The sequence below is a fragment of the Netta rufina genome, assembly GCF_964035555.1.
Source record: "Netta rufina genome assembly, chromosome: 1".
NCBI lineage: Eukaryota > Metazoa > Chordata > Aves > Anseriformes > Anatidae > Netta > Netta rufina.
The window spans coordinates 163,854,515-163,876,075 of record NC_140123.1 but is presented as its reverse complement, the minus strand read 5'-3'; the positions used below and the strand labels follow the sequence as shown (position 1 = coordinate 163,876,075).

Below are 21,561 nucleotides of genomic sequence, written 5' to 3'. Positions count from 1 at the left end.
AAAGCCCGCAGAAATGTGGCTGATGGGGATGGAGACAAAGAGACCATTCAAGATCTCTTAAATCCCCAAGGCACTATTTAGAGAGCCCTGAAGAGAGCCCTGGAGCAGAACCACCCCATCACTGCCTCCCTGTTCTCCCTCCTTCTGTGCCCTTCCTCACCAGCATCTTCTCCACCATGCCCTTCTCTGAAGCGGAGGTGCAGAGTGCCCGTGGTGCCTGGGAGAAGATCTATGTGGATGCAGAGGACAATGGGACAGCAGTGCTGGTCAGGTAAGGAAAGAGCCTACCCTGCTCTACCGCAGAGGGTTCAGCCAGGAACGGCAAGAAGGATGGAGCTGCCACCTAGAAGCACCTCGCGATGTGTTTGACGCAGCCCTCGCCAGAAACATTTTGTTTTGCTGGGGTTTATGCCGCTTCAGGGAGGAAATAGTGCAGAGGAGGGATCCGTGCAAAGAAAATCAAAAAGAAAGGGAGGAGAGGGCTGGAAAAGGAGGAAGAGACTAGAATGATTTCTTTACTGCACCCTACCAATCCCCCCGTAAATAGTGATGTATTTAAGGTAAAGGAAATAAAGTATGGTATAAAACAGAACAGGAACAAAACGTGGGCCCTATTTCCCAATTTCCCTTTACCTCTGAACTACTTGAATCTTTTTTTTTCACATGTATATCTTCAGTATTTCTCTTGTGAGTCCCCTTCAGCCTTTCCAGTCTATAACTCATATGTTTCATTGTATTTTGTCCCTCCTGTGATCTTTCCTCTTTTAGTCCTCACCTCGTTTTCCTCTCATTTTCCATAAGACACGTTTCTTCTATTCACCTTTCACATACCCTTTCTCAGGTGGGACTTACATCACCTCCACGTGCACTGGTCAGCCCAAATACTCTTTCTGTTCAGCACACCTTTACCATTACCTTTGGTCTTCTTGTATATCACACCTTGTGCCTCAACAAATGTTATTCTCTGCTCTTTCCCTCTGTGGTCTACATACCCTGAGGACAGTTAGGGTTAGAAGTACAGTTATTAAATGTTAGCATCCAGTGGTTTGTCTCCTCAGGGTGTTTTACTGTAGAAGGTTTAGTCTTAGTGTCCCACAGACCCAGCCCGACCTTTAGAGAAGCTCTGGGCCCCGCAGTGCAAGAGAGACATGGACATACTGGGGAGAGCCCCACAGAGGGCTGATGAAGGGACCAGAGCAACTCTCCTGTGAAGAGAGGCTGAGAGCTGGAGCCATTCAGAGTGGGGAAGAGGAGGCTTGGGGGGAATTATCGATGTTTATAGGTACATGAAGGGAGGGTGCAAAGAGGATGGAGCCAGGCTCTTGTCAGTAGCAGGACAAGAGGTACTGGGCACAAACTGGAACACAGGAGGTTCCCTTTGAACATTTGGAAGCACTTCTTCACTGCGCGGGTGACTGAGCACTGGCACAGGTTGCCCAGAGAGATTTTGGAGCCTCCCCTCTTGGAGATCTTTGTGTCCACCTGGACATGGTCCTGGGCAGCCTGCTCTGGGTGTCCCTGCTTGAGCAGGGGGCTTGGACTAAATAACCTCCAGAGTTCCCTTCCAACTCCAACCATTCTGTGATTCTGTGAAATGCAGTCTGGAATTTGCTAATGCTGTTTTAGGCAGGTAACTGGTTTATCCAACAAAGTAACCTGTTTTCTTACAAGCTTGACCGACGTGACTGTAACTGAGATATTATAAAAGACAATTCCTTTATGAGAGGCATCGAACTGTGTTACCTTTGAATAAATGAAATGAGCAGTACTGAGTACACAATCAATAATCCATCACAAGCAGAAGAAAGCTCAGAGATGGACTCCAGGAAGGGGTTACCTAAGAAAAACAATGGTTGGGTTTCTCCTTGAAAATACCCATTAAGATCAAAGTGGAGACATCTGCTATCCAGAACATCCTTGTGACTGTGCACTGTCACACTCGCCCTGCCTGAATGCGCTCCCATGTCCCTGTGGATTGTATCTCCACCTAACTCCGAAGAGGTGTTTGCTTCAGGAGCACTGGAGTTAATTCAGGAGAGGGCAGGCAGGCTGCTCCATGCAGCTAGCATGGTTTCAGGTGCCTCCTGGCGTTAGGATGTGGAGCCACAGTTGCACATCCCTGTGAAGAAATAAGTGAAACTTGGGAGCAAAAGTAAAGCTGGTCAAACTGCTGTGAGTGACCCTCTCAGAAGAGCATAGGCCAGCAGCAAGGGCAGTGGTTTTAAGAAGCAGTGAGCCAAGTGCCCTGGGTAGACACAAGAAGGGGTCAGGCTGCAGTGGGCACAGGGGTCATGAATGACTGGGAAGGGCAAAGGAGAACAAAGAAGTGCATGGGAAAGAGGAGTTTGTTCTAAGAAAGGGAAGGAAAAAGGCCAACAAATACATAACGCAAGGCCTGGCACATGAATTCGTGTCTGCATTGGTACCTCAGTCCGCAAATTAGGCCCTCTCTCATTTCTCCACAGGATGTTTACTGAGCACCCAGATACCAAGTCCTACTTCACACACTTCAAAGGCATGGACTCCGCCGAAGAGATGAAACAGTCGGATCAGGTCAGGGGCCATGGCAAGAGGGTTTTCACTGCCATCAACGACATGGTGCAGCACCTGGACAACACTGAAGCTTTTCTTGGGATACTGAACCCGCTTGGCCAGAAACATGCCACCCAGCTCAAGGTCGACCCCAAAAACTTCAGGGTGAGCCAGCATCCATCTTCTTTGGGGGGTGTAGTAGTGATGGAATGATGTCTTCCCCTTGGAGTGGAAGAGCTGAAGAAAACAGGCTTTGTATGTGTAAATGTATATAGGCCTCAGGGAGTGGAGATAGTGGAAGGTGAGATGGTCAGTGCGGGAAGACTGTAGGAATGAGATGTCTGGCATCTGTTGGGAAGAAGGCTGTGCAGCAGTTGATGTACAAGCAAGTCTGCTCTGGTGGGAGCTGCAGACATGCCCTTAGTTGTAGCAGGTTTTCTCTGTGCAACAGTTGTCATCTAATCACAAGACACAGAAAAGCAGCCTACACTGAACTTCAGTCCATGATGTCTATTTCTCTCTAATATCAGCAACTGAGCTTTACCAGGACACCTGAAACACTTGTTATTGAGCAACAACAGCAACAGCATTGCCATCGCTAAACAAACAGATGTGATACATAGAGGACCAAATGGCTTTCCCAAGTCCACTTGAAGTCACAAGCAGAGTGCATTTGTCTCTACTTAAGTCTTTAAGTGACTATGTATATCAGTGCAGTCAACATTAAATAGAGATGGGGTGGTTAAAAATACAACAGTGACTGCAATTTGGGGTGAATTCTGTGATGCATCTAATTTCCCACAACCTATTTCCAGTTCTGCGCACTACATACTCCTGAATTGTTTTTGTACCCCCTTTCCATTCTCCAAAAAACACAACTTAAAAATATGTTTTATCATGCCTTCATTTATTATGGAGGAAATTTCACACTGTTTCTTCCCTTTTCCCTGTTTAGATCATCTGTGACATCATCTTGCAACTGATGGAGGAGAAATTTGGTGGAGACTGCAAAGCCTCTTTTGAGAAGGTGACCAATGAAATCTGCACTCACCTGAACAACGTCTACAAAGAAGCGGGTTGGTGAGGAAGTGCAACCTCTAGCCTCTTCAAACTTCTCACTAGCACTGATTCACTGCTTTTGGGCCTCCAGCCACAGTTGGAAGAGCGAAAAAGTAAAAAAAAGCAAAAAATATATTATAGGTGTTAATGTCAATAATTTCTGTAGCAAACTGAGTTTCCACAGTTAAATGAAAACTGCTGATACATCAAAGCCAAACAAATCCTGACATGCCTTGCAGCTGAGGTGCTCCAAGTGGGTTCCTCTGGCTACAGTCCTTGGAGACTACATTTAAAGACCAAGACTTGAAGCTTGCTGTTCCTGAAAGACTTGCTCCTTTCAGCAGCAACAGCCCAGAGAGAGAACCAGCAGCTCTTTACCTTTCCATCCTCATCAATGATGAGCAGAAGACCATTTTGAAGCATTTCCTGGGTCAGGGACTTTGTAGAGGTCATCTTTTAAGAGACATGGGAGTTTCACATTTGAACCGCAGCAATGGGAGCAGGGGGGAGTGCTCCATGTTTGGAGGAGACTAACATCTGGAAAAGAGACGGGGACAGTCCCAACTTGGGCAGGTCAACAGAGTCCCCCAGCTTGGGGAGAGGTGACTCAGAGCAGCTTCCAGTGCAGGTGGGGACATCTCCAGCGCCTGTATTTCTTGCTGCTACTCCCAGAAAATTGCTCTGGCCATGTGCCCAGGAGACAGCAATAGCACCCAGCTCACTGTCGCCCACACTACCTCTCCTGCCGCAAGGCCTGTGTCTCCCTTCAGCTTAACCGAGTCCAGAACTGTTTAATTGCTTTTCCTTAGCCGTGGTGAAATCATCAGCTGATAACTGCAAATAACCACATGCCGTTTTGCTTAAGTGTAACACAATAAACAAAAAGAAAGCTTGTGTGTCCTCTCCTTTGTGGCGTGGAAAAGGCCCTTGCAATGCACAGGCCTTGCGGGAGCAGTGGCTGGGTACAGTGCACGGACACGGGTGGTACCGGGGGTACCAAAACCAGCTCAAGCCACCACCCAGACACCCATCACACTCGCAGTAAGCAGGCTCCTCTGATGGTGAGAATGGAAACAAAAAGTGAAACGATTCAATGATTTTGTAAATGGTTAAAAATGCAGAATTCCCCTTCATCCAGTGCATAGTTTTCTTTACCCATCCCATTTGTTTGGCAAAAGATGCTGAAACCCCAAAGTCCAGACCATGAACTCTTGCCAGAGAGGGAGGATAGGGCAGGCTGCTCTACTGGGTGCAATGTTCTGCCCTGCTAGGGGAGAACGGGAAGCATATTGCACAGCATCTTCAAAATCTCAAATCCCTTAGAGGCAGAACAAGTAAATTTAACACTCTGAAATGCTCAAAGCAACTCCCCTTTTTATTTATGTGTTGTAATGCACCTGCAGATGCCATGTGCCATGAAATGGATGCCTGGCATGGCAGGCTCCTTCTTGCCATCAGCATCCTGAGCTGACAGGGTCCTGACAGCAGCAGCTGATAGCATAAGGCTCATTCAAAAAAGCTCAGGCTTAAGAAGAGAGGGAAAGGTCTCAATGAGATAACAAATCAGTGACGTAGCGTGGGTTGTATGACGAGTGCCCATGATAACTTGAATCAGCAAAGTTTGTATCTAAAGCCAGAATAGGGCAAACACAGGAAAAATACCACAGAGGGGAAAGGGTGTGAGAGGGAACTAATGGAGGACGTTTATCACTTGGGCTAATGAAAATCCAAACACTTTCCAGTCATGTAGCTGGAGAAATAAAGCATCCCCACAAGTAAAACTTGATCTTGTAGAGATGAGCAAACACTTTTCTGATTCAAAATATTACCAAAACACTGTAGAAAGGCAGATGCAGTTAAATTCAGTTCATCAGCTTTGTTGAGTGAACTCAGACCTTCCAGTGCTTCCCTACAGGTGCTGGGGTGGGGGCAGCTTTGGTAAAATTCAGGGAATAGGAAAGAAATAAAGGAACACAGGCAAATCAGTGAGAGAAGTCTGAAAAAAATCATCCACTGTAGTGACAAAGCAGGAACTTGCACTCGCTGGGCATCCGTGTGCCCAGCTGCAATGGCACAGCTGGAGGAAGGTGGTGAGGGCACAGCCCTGGCAGGAACATGCCACAGTGTTTCTGCCCCGTGCTGGGTGCCAGGGAGGTTCTGCTAGAGCAGGAGAGGAGCGGCAGAGCCTCAACTGCCTTACAAAGCACTTCTGGCACATGCAGTGCAGTGGATTTGAGCCAGTTCAGGGCATGGTTACACTAGTCGGATTGCGTGTGGTCAGCATCAAACAAGCCTAGGTCACAGAAGTGATTTTTTTTTTTCCCCAGCATGAGCCAGCAGCATCCCCGACTGAACCACTTGTTTCCTTGGCGGACAGTAGAAATAGCAGCCCTGTTGTTCTGCAGTATTTTGTACGCTCACCTCGGAGAGCCCAGACTTCTGGCGTCCCTGGCGGCATTTCCCAGGAGGAAGCACTGCTGCGGTGCAGCTCCCCCTGCACAGCCCCCTGGGAGCAGGCAAGCCAGGGGCACGCTGCTGATGCTGCTGATCTCCACCCCGCTCCCCAGTGGAATCCAGCTCTGCACTGCATTACAGACAGAGGCAGGACTGCAGGACAAGGCAGACAATGGCTCTGAAATGTCAGAGCTGACACCTCGACTACGGTCTCATCATCCATCAAGGCAGTCGCTGCCCTGCCCTGTTGGAAGTCAGCAGTTCTTTATCCCATTGCTCTGCTGCAAACCAGCTTTAGCCTGGGAAGATGGCAGCACTCTGAGAAGTTGCAGTGGTTAGACACAAAGCCCCCAAGCCACTTATCACCATCTAGTGATGGACACGCAGCCTCTCTGAGCCAGCGACATGAACAATATTTAACCTTTGCTGTCCTCACCGTGCACCACCATCAATACTTCGCTACAGTCAGCGTTAGGCAGATGATTTCAGCCTGGGAAGGGGCTGTTTGGTGACAGTGACTTCTGCTGTTGGTCAGGCTGTTCACCACCCGTGTCGCTGCAGGACAACCCTGCCTGCCTAGCGTGTGGGGTGCAGCACTGCCAGGAGTCTGGGAAGCTGCCCGGGATGATGGTCACCCCAGTAAAAGGAGGAGAAAAGCCAGAGCCAGGAGGGAATTTTGTAATTGCCCTTGTGTGACTGTCCCTTGTGCCCCCACAAAGGGAAAGCAGGGATAAAGAGGAGAGCTGGTGCTAGGAACAAACGTTTCTTCCTCTCTTTTGTTTCCACCTGCTGATATGGCTCCCAGCAGTTCACTCTTTCCTGGTTTTGCAGGCTGCGGTGACAGCCAAAGCTCCAGGTCTCAGTGAGAAGAATGAAAGAAATGCACCAGCGGTCACGGTGCAAAAATTTATTGCTAAGAAGCAGATAGAAAAAAAAGTGATCGAAGCCAGAAAAAAAGAGCAAGAACCATGAGACTCACGGAGGGTCATGCTGATGCTTTGTATAAGCCGCTGCATCAGGAATCACAGAATGGCTGAGGTGGGAAGGGACTGCAGTCTCTTCCTCTTGCTGAACAAAGGGCAGCTACCCTGATGGTGGCATGTGAAATATGGGATGAACAGCAAAACTGAAGGGTTGTCAGCGCTGCAGGTGCATACAGGGCTATGACCTCTGGCACGTAGCTCATTTTGCAGTTACACTTTGTTTAATGCTGACCGGGACTGCATTCATCCTCACTCCCAGCTATGCAGGCAGCACACTCCAAGTCATTTTCTGCACCACAGAGGAGCCTCATTGCAATAAGCAGTTTTCACCATAGCTGAAATCTGGCCGTACCCACCCAGGGTATGTACCTACCCTCAGCAGCCTCGCATTGGCCCCAGGTGCCTCAAAATACATTGCAACCACTCTCCCCTCAGCTAAACAGATAATCCCATCCCCAGGGCTGTTTAAGGGTGTCACATACACGTTTGCACAGGCTTTGGGGGGTCGGTACACGCATTTTCTCCCATTACCCCTGGGGCAGAACAGAAGGTGCAGAGCTGGTGCGAAATAGATTGGACAGACAGGATCCAGGGCTATGGTTTGTGCGGTAGTAACAGGAGCGTAAATCCCAGATCCGCGACAAGGCAAGGGGATAAACAGGAAGGGTGCCCTCAGCCAGCTCCACGGGTGAGTCCGCTGCTGGGCCACATCAGGCGGCTGCACCAGGCCAAGCCCCTTTTGCTCAGAGGTGTCAGCACCCTGCCACGCAGCCGCCCCTGCTCCAGCAAGAAAAGCACCTCAGGCACGCTCAGAGACCTCGTTTCTGGTATCACGCTATCCTCTAGCCACGTACCACCTTATGTACCGTGCTACTTTTCATTCCCTTGACTAATCCAGTGTGAGAGCTTTCTGAGACACATATAATGCTTGCAGTGTCATTTTATTTCTAACGCTCTAAGTGAAATACACTACCAGTTTTTGCTTTATTTGTACACCTGCAGCCTAGTAAAAAATTGCCTTGAAGCTTTAACTGTGTCAGTCAGCAAAATCTCAAATAATAGATGCTCTGCTCCAGCACCCTCAGGTTCACAGACAGAATCACAGAATCACAGAATTGTCTAGGTTGGAAGAGACCTCAAGATCATTGAGTCCAACCTCTGACCTAACACTAACAAGTCCTCCACTAAACCATATCGCTAAGTTCAGCATCTAAACGTCTTTTAAAGACACCCAGGGATGGTGACTCCACCACTTCCCTGGGCAGCCCATTCCAATGCCTAACAACCCTCTCAGTAAAGAAGTTCTTCCTAATATCCAGCCTAAAACACCCCTGGTGCAACTTTAGCCCATTCCCCCTCGTCCTGTCACCAGGCGCGTGGGAGAATAGACCAACCCCCACCTCGCTACAGCCTCCTTTAAGGTACTTAGAAGAAGCGATAAGGTTGCCCCTGAGCCTCCTTTTCTCCAGGCTGAACAAACCCAGCTCCCTCAGCCGCTCCTCGTAGGACTTGTTCTCCAGGCCCCTCACCAGCTTTGTCGCCCTTCTCTGGACTCTTTTGAGCACCTCCATGTCCTTCTTGTAGTGAGGGGCCCAAAACTGAACACAGTACTTGAGGTGCAGCCTCACCAGAGCTGAGTACAGGGGGACAATCACTTCCCTAGCCCTGCTGGCCACACTGTTTCTGATACAAGCCAGGATGCCGTTGGCCTTCTTGGCCACCTGAGCACACTGCTGGCTCATATTCAGCCAACTATCCACCATCACTCCCAGGTCCTTTTCTGCCTGGCAGCTTTCCAACCACTCTCTCCCAGCCTGTAGCTCTGCTTGGGGTTATTGCATCCCAGGTGGAGGACCCGGCACTTGGCCTTGTTAAACTTCATGTAGTTGACCTCAGCCCATCGGTGCAGCCTATCCAGATCCTCCTGCAGAGCTTTCCTACCCTCAAGCAGATCGACACACGCACCTAACTTGGTGTCATCTGCGAACTGACTGAGGGTGCACTCAATGCCCTCGTCCAGATCATCGATGAAGATATTAAAGAGGACTGGCCCCAGCACCGAGTCCTGGGGAACGCCACTAGTGACTGGCCTCCAAGTGGATTTGACTCCATTCACCACGACTCTTTGGGCCCGACTATACAGCCAGTTTTTAACCCAACAAAGTGTATGCCAGTTCAAGCCATGAGCAGACAGTTTCTTGAGGAGAATGCTGTGGGAAACAGTGTCAAAAGCCTTGCTGAAGTCAAGGTAGACCACATCCACAGCCTTTCCCTCATCCACCCAGCGTGTCACTTTGTCATATAAGGAGATCAGGTTCGTCAAGCAGGACCTGCCTTTCATAAACCCATGCTGACTGGGCCTGATCACCTGGTTGCCCTGTAAGTGCCACATGATGACACTCAAGATACTCTGCTCCATGAGTTTCCCTGGCACTGAGGTCAAACTGACAGGCCTATAGTTTCTCAGGTCTGCCCTCCAGCCCTTCTTGTAGATGGGTGTCACGTTTGCTAGCCGCCAGTCAGCTGGGACCTCCCCCGATGGCCAGGACTGCTGATAAATGATGGTAAGCGGCTTGGCCAGCTCCTCCACCAGTTCTCTCAGTATCCTCAGGTGGATTCCATCTGGCCCCATTGACTTGCGTACACCCAAGTGCTGTAGCAGGTCACCAACCATTTCTTCATGGATAGTGAGGACCACATCCTGCTCACCATCCCCTTCCACCAATTCGGGGTACTGGGTATCCAGAGAGTAACTGGTTTTGCCGCTAAAGACTGAGGCGAAGAAGGCATTAAGCACCTCTGCCTTTTCCTCATCTCTTGTAACTAAGTTCCCCCCTGCATCCAGTAAAGGATGGAGATTCTCCTTAGTCCTCCATTTTGCATTAATGTATTTGTAAAAACATTTTTTGTTGACGGCAGTAGCCAGACTGAGCTCCAGATGAGCTTTGGCCTTTCTAATTTTGTCCCTGCACTGCCTCACAACATCCTTACAGTCCTCCCGAGTGGCCCGCCCTCTTTTCCAAAGATTGTAAACCCTCTTTTTCCTGCTAAGCTCAAGCCACAATTCTCTGTTCAGCCAGGCTGGTCTTCTTCCCTGCCGGCTCGTCTTTGGGCACTTGGGGACAGACCGCTCCTGCGCCATTAAGATTTCCTTCTTGAAGAGCGCCCAGCCTTCCTGGACTCCTCTGCCCTTCAGAACCACCTCCCAAGGGACTCTACCAACCAGTGTCCTGAGCAGCACAAAGTCAGCCCTCCAGAAATCCAATACAGCGGTTTTACTGGTCCCCTTCCTGGCTTCTCCAAGAATGGAGAACTCTACCATTTCATGGTCACTCTGCCCAAGACAGTTTCCAACCATCACATCTCCCACCAGTCCTTCTCTGTTTGTGAAGAGAAGGTCTAGTGAGGCACCACCCCTGGTAGGCTCACTAACCAGCTGCATCAGGAAGCTATCTATCTTCCAAGCTCTCCAGAAACCTCCCAGACTGCTTTCTCTGGGTTGTGTTGTGCTTCCAGGATATGTCAGGGAAGTTGAAGTCCCCCACGAGAACAAGCGGTGACGATTTCACAACTTTTGTCAGCTGCCTGTAGAACTCCTCATCCGTCTCCTCATCCTGGTTCGGCGGTCTATAACAGACCCCCACCAGGACGCTAGCCTTGTTGGCCTTCCCGCTGATCCTAACCCATAGGGACTCAACCTTATCATTCCCAGCCTCAAGTTCCATGACATCAAAATTCTCTCTGATATAGAGAGCCACACCACCACCCCTTCTGTGCTGCCTGTCCCTTCTGAAGAGCCTATAGCCAGACATAGCAGCACTCCAGTCATGAAAGTGGTCCCACCACGTTTCTGTGATGGCAACCAAGTTGTAGCCTGCCTGCCGGACGATGGCTTCCAGCTCCTCCTGTTTGTTACCCATGCTGTGTGCATTAGTGTAGATGCACTTCAGCTGGGCCATTGCCTTCTCTCCCAGCCTTGCCACTGTTCCCCCTGGCACAGCTCTAACAAGCCTTGTTTCAGCCCTGTCCCCCTTCTCACCTAGTTTAAAGCCCTCTCAATGAGCCCTGCCAGCTCCCAGCCCAGGATCCATTTTCCCCTTAGAGATAGGGACCCGTCTGTGGCCATCAGGCCGGGTGCTGAATAAAGCACCCCATTGTCAAAAAAAACAAAATTTCTGTGTTGGCACCAGCCTCTGAGCCACATGTTTATCAGGTGGGCTTTCCGTGTCCTCTCTGTACCCCTCCCTGCCACCATAGGGATGGATGAAAACACCACCTGTACTCCCACTCCATCCACTAACCGTCCCAGTCCCCTAAAGTCCCGTTTGATGGTCTTCAGGCTTCTCTCTTCAGTGTCATCACTGCCAGCCTGGACTACTAAAAGAGGATAATAGTCAGAGGGGCGAACCAGGTTGGGAAGCTTTCTGGCAATGTCCCTGACCCAGGCCCCAGGGAGGCAGCAGACTTCCCTACGGGTAGGGTCAGGCTGACAAATAGGGCCCTCTGTTCCCCTGAGAAGGGAGTCGCCCACAACAATCACCCTTCTTTCTGTCCTGGTGGAGGCAGTCCCGAGGCGAAGCGTGGAGTCGACTTCCTCACCCCCGGCATCCTCCTGGGTAGACTTACTGCCTCTTCCTCAGCTACCGGTCTCTCAAGCTCCAGGGCCTCAAACCTGTTGTGTAGGGGCACCTGGGAAAGTGGGGCCAGTGGGGGGGACATCACCTGCGATGTCGAGCAGGGACCTGTTTCCATTCCTCCTCAACTCCTAGGTCCCCTGCCTCTGCCCGACAGCAGCAGGGCAGGGGGTCCAACCCCATCTGGGGTGTCTCACCCCGGCACCTGTCCTTCAGGCCGTGCAGGGAGTTGCTCCACAAGTCTATCTCCCGCTCACGCTCCCTGATATCCCTCAACCTCTCAACCTCCTCCTTGAGTTCTGCCACGAGGCAGACCAGGTCATCCACCTGCCTGCACCTCACGCACACAGTCTCTTTGCCCCCCACAGGTGGTAGCAGCAGGCTCAGGCACTCCCTGCACCCGGAGACCTGAACTGCCGCAGTTTTGAGCGGGCAGTCGGTCTGGGTGTGTACAGACTTCTCGGAGAGCGCGCTGTGCCTGGTGTACACCATTGCAGCTGAGCTAGCGGTAGACCGCTGTTAGAGGAGTTGTTCATATGGGCCGGGGGGAAACAATCTGCCCTGCCTGCTCGCCCTAACTGCCACACCCCGCCCTGTTTGCCACGCACCCCAGGGGCAGCTTTTGACCGGCCGGGGAGGGGGCGCTGCTGGCTTAGCCTGCGCCTCCTTCTCGCCTTGTTCAGCTCCCTCGGGAGGGCTGCCGGGTCCTGGCAGCTCCCTCGAGTGGGCTCGGTGCTGGAAAAATTATCCCTGCCTATCCGACGCCCCGCTCCCTGCAGAACGTGTCTGCCCCGGAGCCGATCACCTCAGCAAGTGACACACTGCAATAAGCTTCCTTGCTCGATAGGAAAGGTGTTTTCCTCAGAGGAATGGCCTCTCACGATCCCGCATATCTCCAAGATCTCTCTGCGAAGAGATCACGTTGTGTGCTGCCAGTGACACATCACTGCACAGCAGCACACCCCAGATTTCCTGCAGGTCTCTCACGCTGCCTCTGGCACTTGGTGAATAGAAACACACAACCCACACTGCCTACATACAGGGGCAGGCTGGAGTTGTATCTAGCACAAGTCCTGCCCCAAACTGTGACAGTACCACACTATCGCAATGGGCGCTCCACATCATCACAAATGGTGACATCTGCTGGCAATGTGATGTGCAAGCAGAAAGTGCAAACACCCAGGCTCCATCTTCTATGAATCAACAGCCAAGCAAGAACATGAAGGGGGAAAAACTGGGCAAATAGGCTTGGGGGTTAAGTAGGAGGAGCTGTAGTTAGTATGGACTGAGTGTGACGTGAAGTTAGCACGCCCTTATCCGTAGGACATACTGGGTTGAGTGGTTTCTCTCTTCTATGAGCTAGGCATTGTATTTCTGACCTAGTTCTAGACCAGAAGATGACTTAGCAGTTGCTGAACTATTTAATGGAGACTGGGAAGTTGAAGACCATGTCATCCTCATGGAAATTAAGGTAGCTTGTTTCTCATGCAAGACTGTAAGACCAGCACTTACACATGCAGTTACAGCAGTCTCACTTAGTGATAGACTTTCTAGCTCTCTTGCTTCAGAAGAGCATTATCAGTCACCTTAATTTGGTTCTATTCCTAACTGTACTCCAGTCCTTGTCTCAGACAAAGGCAATATTTCCATTTTTAATTCAGCAGTAAGACTTACCTTCTCTCTGCTTAGTATTTGTGCAGCCCTTGGATACTGTGGAGCACACCACCCCAGGAAAACCTGTAAGGAAATGCCTAATTCTAAATATTTTCACCTTTTTTAATTACAAAAGGGTTAAGAGTGATTTGTAAAATCAGTGGCATGTTATCCAGAACTTGCTAGTAGTAAATAGTCTAAGCAATATTTTGTTGTAGAATTTTTTTTTTCTTTCTAAATACAGCATCTCTAGTCACTGAATGCATGGGGAGATAGGTACTCAGTACTTCTGGAATGTTTTTATTCCAGGAGCTAGCAATCCACTCATCTGCAATCCTGCTACAGCAGATGCACTGATGCATTTAAGAAGTCACTGTTCACCTTTTGTCACACTAACCGCTTCAATACCATTAACAGCAGTGTGACAATAGATTTTAGCAAGCACTTACAGTGTGCTCGTACCACAGGAACAAAAAACAGTAGCTTACACTTGTCATGGGCCTCAGAGAAAGTCACAAGACATTCCCAGGAAGGAAACCCACATTCAGATTTGAAGTGGGTGAATAAAAAAGTGCTAAGTATGTAGCCATCATTGTTACAGTATTCCTACAGAAGCTTACCTACATGTGAATTTAAAGTGGAGAATATATCCAACATGGCTTATATGTCTTTGCAGAGATGTAAAGGTCCTATTCTAGCTTTCAGTGCCAAATGAAATACTGCTCTCGATTATCTACTGTGGAAATTATCACCCCCATGTTCTGACTATAATGAAAACCAAATGCTACAGAAAAGACATCAAAGAATAAACACACTGAGCCCACAGCTGTATTATATATCCATGATTAACTTGCCTACAAAGGCCCTTGGATTCGGACACATAGAGATTTTCAGAACCTGCTGAAAATGCCAATAATCATTACAAACATTGCTCTTAAATGTTACGTAACTGAGTGGTGCCATCTCAAGAAGTTACCAAGTTCTTCTGCGTGATGGTAGGACATGCCTGAATTATTTATACGTCCCAAAGCACTTCTAGTCCAACAGAACCCACTGCAAGCCCTTTATGTAAAGGCAGCTTGCACCTAAACTAAGTAATGCTTTTTCAAGCTGAAGTCATTAAGGAGTTAGGGGTTGCACCATGATCATTATAATTCCACATTTTTGCCCCTACAGATCTTAGAATGGTCAGGATCATAGAGATTCCTTCTCTTAGAGAACGTTGAAAACTCAACCATGTGTTGTGCCATGATCATTGCAATTCCACATTTTTGCCTCTGAATACCTTAGGAGGGTTGGGATCATAAAGACTGCTTCTGCTAGAGCATGTTGAAAACTCTAATAACCATACGTTAGGTTTTAAGTGACTGAACTGCTAAGTAATCACCTAAGAGACCAGTATATTCTCGTTAAGTTATCGACAATGTGGTTTTCCTTTTTATTTTTTTTATTTTTGTTCTTAAGTTTTTGTTTGTTGCTGCTGTTTGCTTTGTTTGTTTTAATACAATTAAGGATGTGCCATTTACACCCCACAAGAAAAAGCAGAGAGTCCTTATGGAAAAAAAAACAAATATATTGAACACATACCAATCAAGTGGTACAGATACGGGACTGGCTTTGATTTCAAAAGTAGAAATAAAAAAAAGATGTAATGCAACAGCTGTTCAATTTCCAAGTCTAAATAGGCACTGTAAAAAGACATTTCAGCTTTCTCCAGCACACATTCCTGTCTAAATGCTCCCACTGTAATCAACTCCTAGGTTCCCAAACAACAACAAAAAAAATCACTGGGAACATAACCTTAGAATAAAAGTTAATATCCATCCACCCACCCTCTTACAAAAAAGCAAACAAAAAAATTCCCCCAAAGTACAACCTTTCAATGCTGCTGTTTTGACTGGAGCAGAATTGGAGAATTTATAAAGGTTCAAAAGCACCCAAGGCAAGTAGTACAATATAATTTGTTCACTAACTTGTATTGGAAAGGAGATTAAAAACATTAAGATCTGCATCTTGGTACATAAAACTGTTGTCCTGAATAAAGAGAAATCTTTCAGGAAAGTTTTACAACTTGGTGGAAGTCCAGGACCCAGCTTTAGGCATCATTAATCAATGGGGTTTAATTCTGACTTAGTTATAACCACTTTTATATACTGTACATCTACCCTATAGTTGGATCAGTGTCTCAAACTGCTCACTGGTGTCCCTTTGAACAACTGTAAACTAAACCATAGTATGCAACTCCATAGGAAGCTAGAGATCAGGTGAATATACACAGCCAGTTATATCTCCCCTGCTTCACGCTCTTCTGAGCTCCTCGGGTCTTCTGATCGGCCATTAGCACTTTCGTAAGAACGTTTCTTGTCTTTGAAATCTCGCGGTGACCTCTCTCTTGAGCTTCTATCTTTATCACGTGATGTTCTATCACGATCTCTTGAACGTTCTTTGTCTCTTGAAGATCTTTCTTTTGAGGATCTGAAAAGTGCAGTAAGTTTGAGAATTCTCTTTAGTCATGAATTCACAGCGGTCAAACAGCATTCTGATTTTGTATTTTTCTCCTTATTCCAACACAACATTAGATTTATGTAATATATGAGAAGACATCATAAGTCATTCTACTTTTCTTCCTTCCCTACTTTCAATTGCAAAACACAAATACTGTTTAGGGACAAAATTTAACCTACTTTTATTACAGAGTCCAGATTAAGGTCAATATGCTTCATTTATTCTCTTGCAATTCCCATCCTCAACCTTGCAGTATCAAAAGTTCCACCAGAATTTCTCATATGCAGTTTTTAACTTGAGAAAAATTGACTAGCATCTCTCATGCATCAAAGTTACAAGTTTTTAAAAAAAGTGTACCTAAAAATGGGAAATTGATCAAAAAGGGAGAATTAACTTGCAGAGATTCTTGAAGGCGGCTATTACATGACCAAGAGCACATCTGGAACCTATGCTCCACTTAGTTTTTGTAAGAATAATCATCCCTTGAAGATTTTAGAAGGTCGGAATTTCCAGATAGGATTTCCAAATTTCAGGCATTTCCAAAACCTTTACAAAGAAGCCAGAAAGAGCTGTTGCATTAAACATTCTACATGGGTTTAAATTAAATGAGTTGCCTGCATTGGGGAAAAAAAAAAAAAAAGGACTATTTTTTCCCCTCCCTTCCAGAGGGCACCTAAGCTTGTCATTGAAAAACATTACATTTTCATTTTAAGATGTCCTGCAATCATAAAAGAATCAAGTTCATACTTTCACAGAAAAATCTTAATAGCATCCTAGCATAAAGATAATTAGTAATTTCTTAGACAACATATCTGCTGTATTGGACAGTACACTGTACTCTTTCCACCTGGAGTAAGTTACTGTCATTACCTCAAAGCTTCAAACCAGAAGTCTGCAAAATGCTTCTTCAATACATGTCCCTTTGTAAGCTTACAAAGAAGTGACCTCTCATCGTTTCCCAGCTAAACAGATTACTTTTCCTACAGCATAGTGTTTCACAAGATTTAGCATTTGCAAGTGCTGAAATACACAGACAGTAATTCAATACCACAAACTACATGTCAATTAAGAAGTTAATACCAGAGTTAATATAGCTGCTTCCCTAGTATTTTGCACAAGTCTACTGCAGAAGTAACAATGCTCCCCAAAATCAGCTGACTCAGACTAATTCTAGTAATTAATCCTAGAATAGGCAGACAGACAGGATACAAAGCCATCATCAGCATCTTTGGCTTTTCATTCAATACATTTTTGGAGAACGCGAGATGCATTTGTCCAGCTGTCCCACTGCTCCATACAGGTGAGGCTCTAATCAGCTGACAAGAAGGGAGTCTGGCTTCAATGGATCACAGCACAAAGATGTGAAACTTTGTACAATTCTTTTAGCAACCAATAGAGACAAGGAGACTCAGAACTAAAATACCATTCCTACCTTTATCAAGGACAAGGTGTAGATAACCTCTAGAATCAGAGGCTCTACTAGATTTACATTTTCTGGCATGCTCAATAAGGATTACTTCTAAACAACCAAGTAGATGCTTCATCAGAAATCCTACATTTGCAAGATATGTGGGGCAGCACCCATACTTGTCATGTTCAACAATTATGAATTATTATAACATGTGATACTGGTTCCAGGACAGCATTTGTGGATGCCTGCATTGGGTCTGAGGACAAAAAAATGTAAGTGACCTTGGACAAAAATCCCAAGTAGTCTTGACAGTCTAGTGTGAGCTCTAGGAAAGCAGGGTATAATGTATCCAGTTTCAATTCTTCCAAGAGGTAAGAGACTAAAAGCACCAGTCTGTGATGTGTCATCAGCCCCAGTCACTTTTCTCAAAAGAAACAAAATGCAAAAACTTAACACTTCACTACCACTGCAGAGAACAGCGTAGGACTAGAACATTCATTCTGCTGTCCACCAGGACCTGAACAGTATTTTTAAAAAAGTTTGTCTAAATGCTGAGTATTTTCTCACCCAGCTTTAAATCTCTGCAGTGTAGACATCTAAGATAACCAGATTCCTTTAACATTAAGCAAAGAAATGAGACAAATCATGCCCTAGAAGCTTCTACTTTAAAATAGATGCAGAAATACGTCAGATGAGCCTGTAAATGGGACTCTTGAGATTTACATGTGACCTAGTCATCTAAAACCAGGTGACGTGAAATCTCATGATTTCAGATACTCTTTGTCCATACAATATCTACATACATCATTAGCCCTTGATATATAGCTTCTTGCAAGTGGGCTCAAGCACACAGACACAAACATCTCAACGGCTTTTAGAACATGAATCAGCAGCCTGCAAGAACTTTAATGATGCTATTGGGTATTTTACTCTAGCCAAGCCCAAAGAAATCACACTGAGGGTTTTAAGATTAGCATAAAACGTTGTGACTCTTCCCATAGAGAAGCCACAACTCCACAGTTCTCTCAGTGTCTTCACAGTTAATGGCAGCACGTGCTGACACTGCTGCAGCTTTCAGCAGTCCTTCTACTGCTTCTGATATCAGCTCTTCCGTGATCTGGCAAAAGCACCACAGTCTCCAGATCCTACTTTATTTGGTTATGCCACTCAAAAAAAAAAAAAAAAAAGGCTAGGACTCCTTTTTTAAGTATGCAACTTGCTGGAGTGTGTCTTTTTCTCTTCCAAACTATACTTGGCCACAATCCTTTGGACAACAGAATCTTTTGAGATTAAGGAAGACAGGTTTGAATAAAGGTACTTTATATTTGCATTTGAAGAAAATACTCAAATATTTAAAAATAGGATTTGGCAATATGTACTTTCTTGGATTAGAAAAAGTTCTTAAGAAACAAGAAGTGTGATATATTTGAGCCTACAAGTTCAGGTTTATTTTGGATTCTGGCATCAACAGTGGTATTGTATTTGATAAGAAGACTTTTTCCCACATTCATGCAAAAAGCAGATCTAACAGCTAGAAGGGCACCTATAAAAGGAGGCATTGAGGCTGGCTGCAAAGTCAATCACTATCCTGGCTCCAGTGAAGCAAGACTATAGCTGTAAGGATACATTAGTCTCTTGAAAGCACAATTTACATAATTTAAATTCAACAACTATTGTTTGACATTAGAGAATTAAGACATATGAGCTACTAATAATGGCACACACCTTCCTAAAGTTAACAGTAGTCTAAGACTCTCACTCGTGCCAAGAATTGTTCTAACGCAGGTCTCTCTCAAGTTGGGAAATGGCATCAGAAGTAGTATTTCCAGTACTGAATTTCGTAAGGCTGAAATCTTGCACCCTGAAGTCTCGTATTTTTACTCATTCAAAAAGTTTTTACTCATTCAAAAACAAAGCTTGAAGGGCTTATCTTTTAATAGTGTCTTGTAAAAGGACACCGATTTCATCTTCAAAGTACCTTGTCCTTTTTCAGGTAATCTTTGACAGCTGATAGGTTTAACATTATGTGGATAGCACGAATAGTCAAAATGTCTTCATGCCATTTCCTTATTCTAACAGATTTCTCTGCCAACATACAAAAATAATGCATCATTTGTCTTGTGCTTATCAAATTGGAGAGTTTGAACAACTATGATGAGAAGGACAGAACAATCCACCAGTATAATTTTCTCTGAAGTGCTGCAATTCGGTCTTGCAAGGCTGGACTTTGATGTCAAAGTATTAAAGGCAATTTGAGCATACACTTCATGCAGTGGCTTATCCAAGTAAACAAATGTGTTGATACAAATTAAAATGTCTATTTTAAGACTGAAAAACTACAAAGTTTGAAGTGAAGATTTGCTAATCTGCCATTGTGAACACCTTGAAATGGCAGTCTTGAAGATAGCCATGATGACAGGCTAAAATTAAGGTGGAAATTGCTGAGTGTGAAACATTGACTTTAGGACACTACAGAACATCCTGAAGAATTTTAAATACCAGACACCACTGATTTTATCAACTAGAGTGCTGAACATTTATGTTTTATTCATATGCCACAAAAAGAAGGAAACAAAAGGCTTGGACCAACTCTGTCTTCTATGCTCTCTTAACAGAGCACACTGCAAACTAGATTCACCCAATCTAGAAAGAAGAAAGCTTACCTTTAGGGCAGAGAGCACACTTGAATAAATTCAACAAATACTTCTCCATGCTTGGAGGTAAAACTACTAGATCACTTGAATTCTAAAACCTGCACGTATGGACAAATTGGACCTCTTCTTTTCTATTAAGCCAACAACCTGTCAGGGTTTTAAGGCTAGGCACCCTGTCTACTACACTGCACTCAAATCTCTGTCTCAGTGGCTGACCTTTACAAGAATGGAATCCTGGTTATGAGCATGCCTCCCCTACCAGAAGCCTTGTTTTGCAATTCTAACACTCTAAATTATGCTTACCTCACTCATCTAAAATAAGCCAGCAACCCTCAGGAGCAGACAGCAATCAAGTCATTCAAAAGCAGCAGCCCCGGACTGCTCTTTGCAGTAATTCTTTCAACAAGGGATCAAGCCACTTTCCTCGCAAAGCAGTACCTTCATATTTGATACAACAACTGTATTTAATGGCACGTATAAACTTGTCTTTATCTAGCACAGTACACAACAGATGGGTTCCACCACTGGGAATACGAGCCCAAAGGGAAAACTAAATGGATAACAGTTAAAACTGCTTATGTCCCTAAGTTCAAATGGAGATCAATTATTTCACTTCACTCCCAGCTTTCCTGGAGTGTAGATTTATCAGCATGACAGCAATACCCTGGATCACTCCTTCACAAGAGAAGAAATACAAAGACCTATTATTTTTTATTTTTAAACAAAAAAAAAATCACTACTATATATGAAATCATAAATATGCAAGGGGTATAACTGAACTCTGAGACAGTCTCAAAACATGTATAAGTTACTAAGTACTGAGTGTAAACTTCATTTAGTGCAAAAAAAAATAAATATCTGACCATGAGCGTAGGAAAAGCCATTTCTTTCCAGACCAGTATTTACCGCTTTTTGGAGCTGCGTTCTCGGCTTCTCTCCCTGGAACTATGCCTGCTTCTATGATGGCTGCGACTCCGGCTGCGGCTGTTAGAGCGAGACCTGTGGCGATGGCGTTTCTCACGGGACTTGGAGCGAGTTCTCCTCTTTCGTTCCCGGGAGGCTGAGCGAGACCGATGTCTGCGGCGATCTCGGGACCTAGATCTAAAACAGAAAGGAATTAAGACACTGCATTCACCTAGCTATTCTATCAGTGTACTTTGAATATTACACTCTATGCATAAGCAAATTTGTACAGAGAATAACCCGCAGTGTTCAGACCTACTGCATTGCCCTATGACAGGTAAACAAAGAGGGGAGAACAAAATTAGACGTGCTACAAACTTTTTTTTTTTTTTCTTTTTTACTAAAGCAGACAGTTTTACAGTTGATTTATGATTATACTTATGGTTACAGCATAGCCAAGTCAGGCTTCGGAAAGGAAAAGTATTTGTTTTGTTTTAAAATCTTGCATTTATCAGGACAAGTTTTAGAACTTTGATGCAGTGACAAGGATCATCTGGCAGAAGCTGTGTAATTATGATATTCTCAGAACTTAGGACTATACCCTTTCCCCATAGCTACTGCAATAGAAATAGCCTGTAAGGTTCTGAACACCATATAAATTCTTGATTTTCTTTCTTTTTTAAATCACCTTGCAATAATACCTCACTGGTGACTTTCAACTGCAGGTATAGAAGAAAACTGGCAACATAAATAGGAGTCAACATAGCACTTCA

The 21,561-nt window shown here is 45.6% G+C and overlaps 2 protein-coding genes across 4 annotated transcripts in view; one reads left to right on the top strand and one right to left on the bottom strand.

Annotated features, from left to right (window-relative positions):
* Nucleotides 1-176: 176 nt before the first annotated feature.
* On the top strand, nt 177-3,616 carry LOC311212535 (cytoglobin-1-like; the record flags this gene model as incomplete). The annotated part of the gene is made up of 3 exons (XM_084291958.1): nt 177-271; nt 2,466-2,697; nt 3,488-3,616. The coding sequence occupies 3 exons, from the start codon at nt 177-179 to the stop codon at nt 3,614-3,616; spliced, it is 456 nt and encodes a 151-aa protein (XP_084148084.1).
* An 11,251-nt stretch (nt 3,617-14,867) lies between these two features.
* LOC311218667 (putative RNA-binding protein Luc7-like 2) overlaps nt 14,868-21,561 on the bottom strand; it is a 35,293-nt gene continuing 28,599 nt past the window's right edge. For all 3 annotated transcript variants that reach the window (XM_084301444.1, XM_084301442.1, XM_084301443.1), the window contains 2 exons: nt 20,792-20,986; nt 14,868-15,790 (listed from right to left, as the gene is read on the bottom strand). In XM_084301444.1, the coding sequence (XP_084157570.1) occupies nt 15,598-15,790; nt 20,792-20,986 (388 nt within the window). In that variant the 3' untranslated portion in view covers nt 14,868-15,597. The remainder of the gene's footprint in view (nt 15,791-20,791; nt 20,987-21,561) is intronic.